At 35.7% G+C, this 16110-nt stretch overlaps 1 protein-coding gene across 1 annotated transcript in view; it reads left to right on the forward strand.

The window, feature by feature from the left end:
* Window positions 1-16110, forward strand: part of LOC114329572 (fat-like cadherin-related tumor suppressor homolog) — a 495287-nt gene that overhangs the window by 440564 nt on the left and 38613 nt on the right. Inside the window, exons 18-22 of the mRNA XM_050663310.1 lie at window positions 1753-2036; window positions 3666-4684; window positions 5061-5342; window positions 7353-8750; window positions 11051-12629. Coding sequence (XP_050519267.1) covers window positions 1753-2036; window positions 3666-4684; window positions 5061-5342; window positions 7353-8750; window positions 11051-12629 — 4562 coding nt within the window. The remainder of the gene's footprint in view (window positions 1-1752; window positions 2037-3665; window positions 4685-5060; window positions 5343-7352; window positions 8751-11050; window positions 12630-16110) is intronic.

Here is a 16110-nt window from a genome sequence, read left to right on the forward strand (position 1 = left end):
CTTGTACCTTGAACCGGATTTTTTCAAAGCTCAATTATTTTTAAGGTGTTAAATTTCAAGGAAAAATGTTTGGACTAACTTGTAGTTTACAGACCATAGTCATCATCATCATCAATGGCGCTACAACTCTTCGCGAGTCTTTGCTGCGTTTACTATCGCCTTCCATGTTTGTCGCTCCTGTGCCACTAATTCCCATTGTCGCACTCCCATTTTCTCTAGATCTTCTTTGACTGCATCTTTCCACCTTTTTCTAGGTCGTCCTACAGACCTTCTTCCATCTAGCCTTTCCCAGAACACATTGTTTATAAGGCGATTGTCGTTACTGCGTAGCACTTGCCCTGCCCATCTGAGTCTATTCGCCTTCATATATCTGACTAGATTTTCTTTTCCGAATAGTACACACCATAGTATACTAACTTAAAAGGTCATTTTAATAAAACGAAACCAAATACATTTTTTAGAATTTTATTTATTAGAGCTTATTTGGTCCAAGGTACAAACCAGTACTGTACCTTGAAACACGTAGTCCTGTTGTACGTTGAACCACCCGTAAACCTTTAAAAATATATAACAAAAATTGTGTTATTCAACATTGAACCTCTCAAAATCTAAGTCAAACACATGTACTCCTTTTTGCCCTACAGACAACCCAGTCTGACTTGGTGGTTTAAGTTTGAGCGAAACATCTTCAATGTCAATGTCAAATTGTTCACCGCTTGGGCCAGAATATTATTTGTTGCTGTTCAGAATTCTCTTCAGATATTGGACCGTTAAGTAGGGACTTACAGCAGTTACTTGTGCAACATAAAACTGTGTCTTCTTTTTTCCCATTAATTTTGTACGGTCCAACGTACAAGACGTGATAGCGGTCCAAGGTACAAGACTCGGCCGAAAAGAACACAAATGCGAATTTAACCTAATAAAACGGTTTTATTTCTCACTATGTTGTTTAACTATATATTCACCTAAAATACATCAAAATTTTAATACTTTTATATAATATAAGTAGGTACATTAACTCCTTCAGTCATAATCGTCGCAGATCTTTACATAATTATATGAAACTTCGTAAAAAGTCAAGTTAATAGATTGAAATCTTTACCATTTATAAAAACAACTTATTATTTACATGAAATATTGATTAGTACTAAAGTTATTTTTACAATAAAAAATGCGATTGCGAAAAACGGCAATTTTGGACCTTTGGCGGGCTGTTTTGCAACAACTAATTAACTAAATTAAACTTGCCATAGCTCAAATTCTGGCTTTTTTTAATTTACTATAACTTTCTATAAGTTTTTCTCTAAAATGGATTAATGAATATTTTTATAAATGTTAGTTGTCAGTATTAATCAATATTTCATGTAAATAATAAGTTGTTTTTATAAATGGTGAAGATTTAAATCTATTAACATGACTTATTACGAAGTTTCATATAATTATGTAAAGATCTGCGACGATTATGATTGAAGGAGTTAATGTATATTAACTATGTTATCTATATTATATAAAATGTATGTTATCTATATTATATAAAATTATCAAAATTTTGATGTATTTCAGGTGAAATTATGTTTTAAGTACATATCCATAGACTTATAAAAATAATAATCCATTCGTACCGCGTATGCATAAAAAGCTAATGAAGGATCTGTAATCGGCTTGTGCATGTGCATGTAGTCGGTTCGGTTCTATTCCTTGGCGCGGTGCGGACTTGTAAGTGACGTTTTTTACCGGTGTTTTACCTTTCAGGGAAAGTTTCTACAATAGCAGCGTTGACGAAGATTCACTGCCTGGAACTGTCGTGCTGACTTTGGAAACTAACGACGCTGATATTGATTTATCCACTCCAGTTGATTACTACATAGTTTCTGGAGATCCTAGTTCGAATTTCCAGGTGAAACAAACTGGAGAGATATACGTTGCGAAACTTTTGGATCGCGAGAAAATTAGCGCGTATACTTTGGAAGTCGTTGTTACTGATGGCCTGTTTACCGATAAAACGAAGATTGAGGTCAACATTGGAGATGTTAATGGTAAGTTGTAATCGCTAATTGATATTTAAATCGTTTGAGATTCAAATCACTATTGTGTTGTATCTTATGTGTATCTTCTAGGGGGGTCATAACAATATTAATCCCCATCCCCATCACATTCACTCCAAATACCTAACCTACATATTGTTTGTGTATTTTATATCTCCATTTTCATAATATATTCAATATATTCAGCTTTAAATTATAATTTCACGTTGCAATTCTTAAAATATACAATAAAAGTATTAAAATGATCACGCGTAATAAAAGAAATTAACAATTTACTGTTCTTCTTCTTCATTTGCCTTATCCTTTAAGGGCGTTGGCAGTGCTGAAGAATTCTGTTGTTGTTTTTCTACTCCACTGTTGTTGTATTGTCTGCAGAATTTACATTACTAATTATCATTACAAACCAAACAAAATTTCGTTGATGAAAACCAGGGCAAATGGTTACATAATGGTTTATAATTATAAAGGACATAAAGGCCGAATATATTCTTTACTTGCGAAGTATGCCAGTATGCGTCATGTTTCCGTATGCAGTTCTGAGACTTTAAATCTGAGCTCTCCGGTAATCCACGTATGCCAACTGGCTTGGGAAGTTCCCATTCCCGACACGGTGCATCATGATGACTAATAGGAAACGTCTTGTGGATCAATTTGATTATGTTAGGTTATGTTATGTTTCTAAAGGATCAAAATGAAGTACAGATGTCGGAAAGGAAAATAATTTAAAGACTTTATGGTGAAATAGCGGTATGAGAGACATATTAATGAACAAGTCTACAATACATACAGGCAATCTCAGTGGCTGACTAGAATGAGGTGAAGGGTGTGGCTATAATTAGCATATTTTTTAGTTTATCACAAAAATTAAAAAGAACAAATTTTGATCAAAAACTAAAAACAAAACACTCATTGAATATTCTTTACCTTCATTAGTTCCGCCATTTTTCTTATAGGTACTTTATTTTCTGCTTATTGATAACCAGTAAATGGTTTTGTCGTTTCTCCTCTTCTTCTTCTTTTGGTGGCGTGCGCTCTACGGTGTTTAGGCATTGAGGCTCGTTGGATTATGAGTAAGTATCCTTGTTCTGCTCTTCTTATTATTGTATTGGTATCGGTATGTCGCACTTGTTTCTTATGCCTCTGTACCACTCAATTTTTAGATTATATTTGTCTTCTCTTAAAATATGGCCTAGATATGAGACCTTTCTCTGTTTAACGATGTTTAAAAGCTCTCTTTTGATAATAGTTCTTTGTGAGACCCCTTCATTTGTAATACCGTCGACTCATGGAATTTTAACAACCTTCTGGGATATCACAATTCAAACGCTGTAATACGGTTTGGCGATCTTACTTTAAATGACCATAAGTAACCATAATAAATATGGAGACCTACAGCAGCTTTGCGCTGACAAAGATGGTTATTGAATCCGATAAAAGCATTTCTAGCTATTGCTACCCCTATCTTCAGTTCTTCGTTGCAGTCATCCGCTCTAATAACTCTAAGATCATCTAGAATTCAGCTTTCGTTCGTAATATCCACACAATTAAATAAAAATTTTAAAGGTGTAAATACATATGTACACTTGTAATAATAAAAATATTAATTGATTAATATTTCAGATAATCCACCATACTGCCTAAAACACCGTTACAAGGAAATCCTCTCAGAAGGCATTTTCCCGGGGTCCTACGTCCTCACAGTTCTGGCCACGGATCTTGACGGACCTGAACATTCAAAATTGCGATACGTTCTAACCGGAAACGGATCAGAAATTTTCTCTTTAGATAAAGAAACTGGTATTTTGAAAACTGTGGCATATCTTGACCGAGAAAAGCAATCTAAATATATTCTGACAGCCCATATCCATGACAAGGAAGTAGCTGTTTGGGAATGCTCATCTCAGATAGAACTGACCATTTCTGATCTAAATGACAATGCTCCGTTGTTTTCTTTGCCGTATTACTCGATAACTTTACCGGAGGATGTCGAAATCGGTACATTGGTGACCAAAATCCACGCCTCCGATGCAGATGTCGGAATGAACAGGAAAGTGAAATATTCGTTCTTGGACTCCTTCCACGATCATTTTAGAGTTGAACCTGACAGCGGTATTGTAACGTTATCTAAACCTTTAGATAGAGAAATCAAAGCTATGTATAATCTAACTGTGCAGGCTACAGATCAAGGCGCTCCTCAGCTATCTAGTACCGTGCATCTCATTGTTAACGTTCAAGATATTAACGATAATCCCCCAGAATTTGAAACAAAGTATTACTTTGCCACAGTACCAGAAATCGACAGTATTGGTACCGAAGTAGTCAGAGTACTGGCTACATCGAAAGATATTGGAGCCAATGCTGAAGTTTATTACTCGATTATTGGTGGTAACGAGCACAAGAAGTTTGCTGTACACAACAAAACGGGAGTTATTACAATAGCCGACATTTTAGATTTCGAAAGAGCTAGAGATTACTTCTTGACGATTCAAGCCATAGATGGAGGAATTCCACCTTTGAGTAATGTTGCTACTGTAAATATCACTGTAGTAGATTGTAACGACAATGCTCCTGTCTTCAATCAAGCTTCGTACAGTGCCAGAATCAGGGAAGATGCTCAAATTGGTGATAAGATCTTACAGGTAAGAAAAGTTAAATAAAATTAATTTTTATGGGTTTATCTGTATAAAGTTGAAATTAAGAGTAAAACTAAGTATATCTGCCGGAAGTTGATGTAAAAAATGTCAATGCTGAATGAAGCAATAGTGTCAAACTAATATAACTGTACTGATGGTATTTTTAGAAAAAAGAAAGGCAATTCCGGCCATTATCTTTACAGTATATAGGAAGAAAATCGTAGATGCAAGCAAAGAGCTTTTAAAATTAAAGCCTTGTGAGGAAATTGGAGACTATTTTCCCTCACTTTAGTATTTGTTGATAACCCACCATAAACAACATTATTTTACACCAATTGTAATATACCGTATTAAATTAAATGCTTATATTTATTGTTTTTAGGTTGTGGCTACGGATCTGGACAGTGACAAAAACGGAGAAGTAACATATTCCATAATAAAAGGAAACAACCAAGGCCAGTTCGATATTGACGAAAAATCTGGATACGTTTTTGTCGCATCAGAACTCGATAGAGAATCTGTCTCCAGCTACGTCTTGGAGATATTGGCCAAAGATAATGGTTTACCAGTTTTGTCCCGTCAGACATTGCTCAATATTGAAATTTCCGATGCGAACGATAACCCTCCCTTGTTTTCTCAAGCAAACTACAGTGTCATTGTACAGGTGAGTTATACGATTGTTTGTAAATCTTTATATCCAACTGCAGAGATATTGGCTTCCTTTTTTACACTCCCTTATTGGATACAATGGGATTATTGGAGAAAATATAAAGTATCATCAACTTTCAAAGATCATTAATGGAGTAATCAAAATAAAGATTTTCTTCTTTTTCCTCTTTATAAGTAATTCTGCTTGTTCATTGGCGGATGGATACCTCTATGGAAGGTTGTCACCCCATTTTTTGCGCGGTCCGACGATACTTCTTTTAATTGGTGATTTATCTCTTGCTGTATTATCCACACGGGTCTCCACCATTCTACTTATGTTGTAATTTTCTTCTAATGACTTTTTAATGTTTTCCTCTCAGTAGTCTCCTCTCTGGTGTTTTCAGTAGTCTTTGTGTTGTGGCTATGTCGAGTGGTGTTTCTGATGTATGTGTCATTATTGGTTTTAAACTGGCTTTATGAATTGTTGACTGCATTTCAATTTCAATGTTAATATAAACACAAAATAAAGTAAGATGCTGGATATAAATATGGAAATAAAAATCACTAAATCATCACGTTAAGATCCACGAATATAGCAACGAATATCATTGCTAATATCATGCTATAATATCAGCACATTTTGAACTTAATAGTTCTTATTGTTCATTTTGCTTATATACTTTAACTTTAACTCTGAAAAATATGTTTGTGTTGATTATAATGTTAATTGTATTCAGCAGTGGTCGTGGAGTTATTGAGCATGTGACCGTTTTCCTAAGCAAAGTGTTCGAACCATGGACGTATAAATAAAGGTTCGAACCACATTAAACTTACTTTAATGGTTTATTAACAACAAACTACATATATTTCATAAAACAAATAAACCCGTAATAGTTCTTTCGGAGTTGAATCGTGTTCTGGCAGAGATCAGCTGGCTAACTCTGTTATCCTTTCTTATTGCCTCCAGCCTGGCTTTCCGCGCTGTCGTTCTCATGTTTCAAGCTGCACGGTCAATAAATGTATGGCAGACGGTTACTTGCGAATCTGCTACAAGTATTCCATCTTCCAAATAGTTACTTTTGCGCTAAAATCCACTCAGTCATGACAGTTGACTTTTGACATTGAAGTTGATATTTGACGTTAAAGTTCGAGGTTATCCAAAGGTTGGTACATTGTGGTACAAACTGACGTCCCTAGTTTGCTGCCTGTTGTAGAATCTGGCGACACACATAACAGGGAACTTGCACATTTTTTTTATTACATAATAATGTTCAGTTTTGTATAAAAATGAGATTTCCAAAATTTCACGCTTCAAAAACTCATAATAAATTAGAATTGCAAATTTAAAGTCTTCTGTATTTTAAAATAGTTCAAACGGCCCGTGATGTCACATAGTTTTACTATATGGTTCCGTTTATGGTTATATTTAGGTATATTCTTCTTCTTCTTTAGTTTATTGGCCTCCACCTACTTGAGTATTTGGCCAGCTCGTCGTCTCGGAATAAAGGAAAAATATTTATATTCTGATGACATTTATCGTATGTCATTGCAATAATATATACCAGTTTGTTGAGATTTTAGTTTGATATAGGTATTGAAGGAAAGGAGAGAAGGTTTACTATTGAAAATAAAACAATTTTGTAAAAGTATAAATTTTCTATGAATAGTTCAAACGATCAAAAACACTTGTAACGTCACATAACTGTATTTTCTACTAACGTTTATAATGTCTAATTTAAAATTATATACAATTTTGTTTACTTTGTTGGTGGAGAATGTGAACATATATCCGGATGACGTCACGACGCGTTTTGGCCTGGCTGGAATAATTTGAATTTTTAATCGTCTTTAGGGGCCAAACGAAAGCCACAAAATTTTTTTTATCTTTGATACATGTTTTAAATTATGTTCTGTTGTGATTTATAACATTTTTTCGAATTTAAAATTTTATGCAAGTTCCCTATTCTCTCTATCCTATCTCTCTAGTCTGTATTGAAATTCGTTTTCTAACTTATTCTTATTTTAGGAGGACAAGCCTCTAGGATATTCGATTCTAAAATTCGAAGTTACAGATGATGACACTATACCCAACACCGTTCCGTACACATTCGACTTCCGTAGCGGGAACGAAGGTAACAGCTTCAGACTCGACCAAGATGGTGTCTTGAGAACAGCAACAAAATTCAACCACAAAATAAGAGACACCTACTTGCTACAGATACGAGTATTCGACAATGGTAGTCCACCCCTGTTTTCGGATACCTGGGTGGTTGTGAAAGTAATCGAAGAATCGCAGTATCCTCCAGTGATCACTCCTCTTGAGATCAATATTAATAGCTATCTGGATGAGTACCCTGGTGGGATTATTGGACGAGTTCACGCGAATGATCAAGATCAGTATGATACTTTAACCTTTTCTTTATCTCCTACTCTTGGTATTTCGTATCCTACCCACGAATTGTTTAGAATCAATAAGACGGATGGCACCTTATCAGCTTTACCAAGACTAGATGTTGGGGACTATCGGTTAAACGTCACAGTTACCGATGGAAAGTTCTTTACACACGCAGTCATTAAGATCAATATCGAAATATTATCAGAAAGAATGCTAGAAAACGCTGTAGGAATAAGGTTCAGAGAAGTACGACCAGAAACATTTATATTAAGTCACCGAAAAGGTTTTGTAAGAGCTATAAGAAACGCTTTGAACTGCAGATTGAAGGATGTTATCATAATAAGCGTTCAACCCTCATCTAACGATGATATAATTAGAGTAAAACGATACAGCAACAAAGATTTAGATGTTCTCTTTACCGTTCACAAACCAGATGAAGGTTATTTCTCACCTGAAACAATAAAGAAAGCTCTGAACGACAACCTACAAGAACTTGAAGAAAGTACCAAGCTAGTTGTAGAAGAAATCGTAAGGTTTAAGTGTTCAAATAAATACTGCATATACGGCGTTTGTCAAGACCACTACGTGTTAGACACAACCTCGATAGACCCCATTTGTACAGACGTTACGAGTTTTGTATCTCCCAAACATCAACAAAAGATGGAATGTATATGTAAAGAAGGCTACGGCGGGGATAAATGTGATGCTATAGTAAACGAATGTGCCAGACAACCTTGTGAGCCTTTCAAGCTTTGTGTACCCGATGCTTCGCAGGTCGGTTATTCTTGTCAATGCCCAGAAGGTTACGCTGGATCTACGTGTGATATCGACATTTCCAAATGTCATGAAAACAACTGCTACATCGCTCGAAATCCCATATCGTTTAGTGGAAAAAGCTACTCACAGTACCGAATTATCAATAAGAAGTCTATCGAAGATAAATTTAGTTTGAGTCTGAGAATACGAACTGTACAGCCCACTGGAAACCTCCTCTACGCTTCTGGAAAGATAGATTACAATATTTTAGAAGTAAGTACTTATTTTTATGTATATCATTTATCTATGTTTTTGTCCTGCCATTTAACCTTTGTCGAGCGGTATAATTTTACACCGGTAACAGACGGCATAGGTACAATTGTACCTGTTATACATTTTCTTAAATATCCTTAATCTAAAGGGAAATATTTGTTCATTTTAAGATAATATTATTTAATACTAGCATAACCGGTTAAAAATTTTACTATTGCAATAAATAAATAATAATATTCGGTAATTTGTTCTTGTACGGATTTACAAACAAAGCTTAGAAGCCGCTTTTAAGTGACCCTTCTTATCTATCGTAAATTATTGACATTACTGTAACAATAAATCCGGAAATAGTGGTCGTAAACAAATTCTAGGAAGAGTAGCATTGTATTGTATTTCAATTGGAAGATTTCATTCACATTAAGTTCTTTGGTGCTTGCCAATACGTGTATACCTGAAAATTATCATGAGTTATAATGATTCTACATTTAGTTTGCCGACATGCCCACAAAAGAGGTTTACATAGAATCAACAAAGAAAACTTGTATGAGATGTGGAATATGGAGTCTCTGCCACTAATACGTGCAGCAATGTCTCGTGATCGTTTCAAGGCCATGCTAAAATTCAAAGGATTTGACAACGAAAATACCCACCAATAACGCAAAACAACCGATAAGGCTGCACTCATACGAGATATCTGGACAATGCTGAATAAAACTGTGCAACAAGTCTACAAACCATCCCAATGCATAACCATAGATGAACAATAATTGTTTCTATTTAGAGGCCACACAAAATTTACACAATATATATCTTCCAAACCCACTAAACATGGTATTTTGGGTTTGTAATGCATTAAATACCTTATCCCATATAAATTCACCTTTATATTTGAAAAACAGCATATTTATGGTCCCGGCAAGTTAACGTTGGCGAACGAACAGTTTTGAATCTGGTCACGTGTTATAAAAATTGTAGGCGAAATGTTATAACAGATAAGTTTTTAATAGTTTTGAACTTGCTAAAATCTAGAATGCATGTCATATGACGTTAGCTGCTCTTTTAGAAAAAATAAGAGATTTCTACTCACCAATATGAAAGTAAGTTAGAAAAGAGCTACATATTTTTCCACAAATCTTGCATACAATCATGATGCTATTGTATGATCTTATTTGCTAAAGAAAAACAAAGCAGTAGTGTTACTCTCGTCCATGCATATAACAGGACAAGTAGCCGGAAATGATTGAGTATTAGAGTAAAATTAAAGGGGGGTTGATACCATGGATAAAATGCTGGGTGAGTATAAAATCACACGTCTAACATTGCTTTGGCTCTTGGACTTTTTTTATAATATGATTGACGTCACTGGTTTAGCATCCTACATTATATCGAGAGCACAATCCATTAGAAAAAAAAGGACCAACGCAAGAAGTTTTTGAAGGATCTTTCTAAAGATCTTTGTCTTGCTGTAGATACTCCTCCTCAAGTATCTCACAGCATTCGTGGATCTACTCCAGTAACCGGAAGTTGCCATGTTTGTCAAAACGAGAGGAAAAAACAACCTAAAACGAGAAACAGTTGTGTAGTATGTTTTCTACCTTTGTGTGACGAAAATTCTTTTTCCGACATCTATGTATTGCGAAAATCCACACTACCATTCATTTTTGTATTTTGATTCAAATAAACAATCACTTAAATACAACATCTATTGATTTTTTATAACATTTATTAAAAAAATACAAGGTACAAATGTACCTATGCCGTCGTTTATGGGGGTAGGAACAATTTAAGCCCCCTGCTGCGAACTGAATAAAGATTTCTTCGTTATATTTGGTCACATAATCTACTCGATAAATGTAGAGATGTCACAAAAGTTCAAGTCTCTATATAGTTAACGAAAAAAGTTATTACAATTTGAAAACTCAAAAGTTACAATTGTACCTATGCAGCCCGACGAAGGTTAAGCTAATGCCGACACCACACTTCGCTATGTGCTATTTGTTATGCGGGGTATGCGCCCCAATATTTGTCCTTTGAAGTGTGTCAAAAACCGACAACTGGAAGGATAGAGGATAGGTGTATTTGCTATTCGTGCTTATGCGTTATGCGTGCGAATAAAGCGAATATTGACGAATGAACCCTCCATACTTCGTCCTATGCGGCCGAATAAGGCGCATAACAAATAACACACAGCGAAGTGTGCTGCCGCCGTAACATTTACTGTAATATTTCTACAATATTAGTTTTTTTGCCGTATCACTTATAATATGAAAAGATTCTAATATGTCCTTCTAATTCCTTAGATCGTCAATGGTAGGATCCAATTCCGTTATGAATTAGGCAGCGGAGAAGGCATCGTTCGCATTCCCAATGTCTTCATTTCAGACGGAAGCTGGCACGAAGTGAAACTCGAACGAGACAGAAACAACGCAAAAATCATCATCGATGGCATTCACAATGCTCAAGGCTCTGCACCCGGAGTCAGCGAAATCCTCAACCTCCAAAGCGATGAGTTGTACCTTGGAGCAGAAGTTCACCAACATCCCACAGTTCTGGGCTTCGAAGATATCCAAAAAGGTTTCATAGGGTGCATGGATGATATCAGACTATCCCGTGTTTCAGTGCCTTTACATAAATCCGGGGAAAACTCAGTGGTTGTGTTAAAACGCTTCGCGAACGTGGAGTTTAGTTGCGATACCGCCACGATCTTAATCCCACCCGGGCCTTGTGGATCGCAACCGTGCATGAACGGTGGTACTTGCAAAGAAAATAAGAACGGATACGAATGTTCCTGCCACTCTAGATTTACCGGAACTCTCTGCGAAAGAGACACGGATCCATGTGCATCTTCGCCTTGTCTCTTCGGTGGCAAATGCACACCAACAGTGACCGGAGACTTTACTTGTGAATGCGTGTACATGCTGAGCGGAAAGAGATGCGAATATGGCAGATATTGTGCCCCGAACCCATGCAAACACGGCGGAGTCTGCGAGGAAGGAGACGACGGGCCTCTTTGCAAATGCAGGGCATTTGCTGGAGAATTTTGTGAGTTCGATTTGAATGAATGTGAGTCGTCGCCGTGTCAGAATAGCGGATCTTGCATCAACGAATTCGGATCTTTTCACTGCGCTTGCCCTCCGAATGTTACAGGTCCTTACTGCGCGAACGTCATCTACAACACACCGTTTTCTACTGCTTTCTACAACTTTACTTATAAGGAGCTCGCCTTCCTCGGTGTCGGATTCGTTGTTATTTTATTAATAGCGATAATTATCATAGTGGTATGTTGTAAATACTTCTGTAAATGTAAGAAGAAGCGTAACATGAATAACGAAAATCTTAAGGACAATATAGTTCTTAACTCGAATAGAGCACACGAGCTGTCTGAGTTTAAACGTGGTTCCAAAATTAGCAACTTAGAAGTGAATCATCAAAGAGAGCCGGCTTGCCCACCCCGACCAGTGTCTTATACCCCAAGCTCGCAAAACGATCCCATCTACAACAGCAACGCAGCTACAGTGATGCTGAACAACCTAGACACGCTGCGCAGCTACGGATCCGCTGGAGACGAGCTCGAGAACGTTCCTTCCGACTACGTCAGGCCGGACTACGTCAAAAACCTGAACCGAAACACCCCTCCAGGTTGCGTGAGCAACCACTATGATTCGGAAAAGTCTACATTTGCCGAGCAGATGCATTTAGCTTCCTCTTTAACTGACAGATCAAAGATCAAAAAGGGCACCAATATTCCCGACTACATTCGGGTGGCAGCTACGAATAACTGTGATAATATTACAAGACTGTACGGAGGCAGAAGCAACGGCACCAGTAACATAAAGAGCAACGGTTCAGTCAGCGGAGACGATCAACGGAACACTGGAAGTAAGTTTTATGTTGTTTGTCATTGTTTAATATACAACTATAAGTTTATTTAGAAGAAATATTTAAAAAAATGTAGTAACATTAGTCATCTGAGTTCATATATTTTTCTAGCAACTATCTAGTTTGGCTTTTTTGTCGCATATTCTTGTGCGGACTATACCTTTGCACTGTATATTTTTCATCCTGTTTCCCGTTGTGGATCTGAGATCCACAGTATTCGCACTGAGAACCATTCGCATTATGTCGCAGTAATTAATGCCACACGGAGAGTTCTGTTACTGCCATTCAGTATAGCCATGTATACATCGACTGTGTTATGGGATGTGCATTTTGCAATTACGTATAGTATGTTTTCTGTGTTTATAAACTTAACCGTAAAAGTTTTACACCACCAGAAATCATGGTCATTTTAAAAGTTGATTTTCTCGTAAACAGATAACAGATTCCGCTATTTTATAATTTTTGATTTTTCTTTGGTATTTACACCGTGTGGCAAAGGTTTACTTCAACTCTTTAGAGGTTAAAAAAGAAAAGTAATGTTTTTCGTATGTTAAGTTTGAGACACCCTGTAGGGAGGACAAAGTATGTAGGTGAGCAATTGAGCATACATCGAAATCATGTTAAAATCTTATTTTGTGAACATTTTGTTTTTTGAATTCCCTGATGTCTTTAAAAACAAAGAAAATAGACGGTTTTATTCTTTTTCATTTGTTCTAACTGAAACAATACTAAATTACCAATAAAAAATAACAACTAAAAAACTTTAAAAACAGAAATACACATAACGTAAACAGTTCTGAGATTGTTTAATGCAGGCTGTGTGAGGTTTTGGGGTCGAATTTTCTTGACAACATGAACGGATTTTTAAATAGCGAAAGGTAGGTTACAGATATTTTCTTTCCTTGAACACTTTGTTCCTTTCGCACCTTATATGAGAAATAATGTCTTCTTAATGCATGATAAGCAAAGCATCCTCATGTATCGCGTGTCGTTTAAATTATCCCTCAAAATTTAAGTGAAGTAAATATTCAGATTTTGTGGCCCCCTCTCAGCCCTGACATGAATCCTATTGGTCACTTATGAGATATTGCTGGTAGACAATTAAAACTTAGTCAGTCCCTTCCTGTTTCCCTGCAAGATGTAGAAACTATGGTTACTTCTTCTTCTTCTTCCTTCTTGTATGTAGGCTTTAAAGCCTGTTTCTTCTTCAATATTAGCCTCTTAAATTGTTTAAATTATCGCATTATCTTTTTCTTGGTCTGCCAATACTTCTTCGTCTATTTGGTGCCTTATCTCGTGCTATTCGTACTATCCTATCCTCTGCCATTCTACTAATTTGTTCGTTCCACTCCTGTTTCCGTTTTGTCACCCATCCATTTATGTCTTCTACATTGCATGATCTTCTTATGTTTTCGCTTCTCTCCCTATCCAACAGACTTTTCCCTAATATTCGTCGAAGTGTTTTCATCTCTGTTGTTTCTAGTAGTCGTCTCGTTTTAGATGTGTCAGGTCTTGTCTCCGCCGTGTATGTCAATATAGGTCTAATTGCTGCTTTATAGATTCTTGCTTTTGTGTCTTGTCTTAGGTGTTTGTTCTTCCAGATTGTGTCATTAAGAGATCCTGCCGCTTTACTTGCTTTTAAGCTTTGTTGTCGTACTTCCTCTTCAACATCTCCGTAACTGGTTATATCTATTCCCAGATATCTAAACCTTGCTTCTTGCTTTATTATTTTCCCATCAATTTCGATTTTACATCGTAGTGGGTATTTAGATGTTGTCATACATTTGGTTTTTTCTGCTGATATTATCATATTGTATTTCTTGGCTGTTGTATTGAAGATGTGTGTTAATCTTTGGAGATCGTCTTCTATCTCGGCGATTATTGCGGCGTCGTCTGCATAACATAATATTTGAATTTCTTTGTTTCCCATTCTGTAACCATGACCTTTACGTACTGCTTCTATTATTTCGTCCATTATTATATTAAAGAGCAGTGGGCTTAATGAGTCACCTTGTCTGACTCCGCTTTGTACTGGTATAAACTGCGTTAGTTTTCCATTTATCTTTGCTATCTAACTATGGTTACTGCTATCCGAAACTTCTTAGACCAAAATCAAATGGCCTGATTAATATCCAGAATCCAGCATGCTTAGGAGATGTGAAGCTGTTATTAGAATTAGAGGGAGAACATGCGATATTAGTTTACATTTTGTTTCTTTCTGTTTTTAATTTTTGTTATTTTTTATGGTTAATTTAGTATTCTTTTGGTTAAAACACATGTTAAAGAATAAAACCGTATATTTTCTTTGTTTCTAAAGATATCAGGGAAATTTAAAAAAAAATATATAACTTTCACAAAACATGAGATTACAACATTATTTCGATGTATACCTTTGTACCTTTTCCTCCCTACACGGTCTCTCAAACTTAGCATCAGAAAACATTTCTTTTCTTCCACCCTCAATAAGCTCAAAAAAGAAGTTTGAGTAAACACTTGCCCAACACTGTAAACACGAAGAAAAATCTAAAATATAAAAAAAAATAGCGGATTACGTTAATCCGTTCACCATTTTTATCTTGTGAAAAGATATCAAGAGATTGGCAATTTCATACAATGAACTCAGCTTTTAAAATGAAAAAGATAAACGAGGGTGTGCAATTATTAGACTCTTATCATTACAACATCTATTAAAAAAGTTTACGAAAGGCAGAAAAATGTGGAAACACTAAAGAAAATCAAACATTAAAAACATAACCTCGTTAGGCCTTCGTAAGGCCTTTACATCCACATCACCACAAAATTAGAGACTTTATAAAAGAAACATTCACAAAATATCGTATAAATACACACTAAAAGTTCTTTGAAATAAAATAATCGGTAGTTTTGGAGACCAAAATTATGTGAAATATATTCTATGAGATGATGTTTAGAGAACTTTACAATATACACGATCCTCTTGGCACATGATCAGGAATTTATAGAGGAGTCCAGATTCATAGAAAACAAAAAAAAATCCAATCTTATCGAAAACAGATTTGAACCTTAGTCCGCGTATATCCGTTTAATCACAGAATATGCGACACAAGGCCAAAAAGTCACATATAATCTTATATTTTTTGTTAATTGAAGAAAATATTTATTTTTTTCGATATTTCTTCTAAATATTCCGTTCTATAAATATCTCTGTATATACCATTTTAACGTTACCAATGCTACACGAGCATACATAGTGTATATTCACTTTAGAAGCATTAAAAAATATGTAACACATTATTTTACATTGAAGGCATGTCGTCTAAAGCATATAAAAAGCTTTTAACGGGATTCGATTAAATTCTATCGTTAATTTTTAACTACGTTATTAACCACGTAGTTACTTCGTGTAGAGTTTTATCAACTCAGGGGGGTTTATGTGGTAGTTAATTTTAAACTTTTATTTAATAGTCCTGGATTCCTCGTAACAAAAAAAGTTTGTAATAGC

This window comes from Diabrotica virgifera, chromosome 1 (assembly GCF_917563875.1).
Source record: "Diabrotica virgifera virgifera chromosome 1, PGI_DIABVI_V3a".
NCBI classification, from domain to species: Eukaryota; Metazoa; Arthropoda; class Insecta; order Coleoptera; family Chrysomelidae; genus Diabrotica; species Diabrotica virgifera.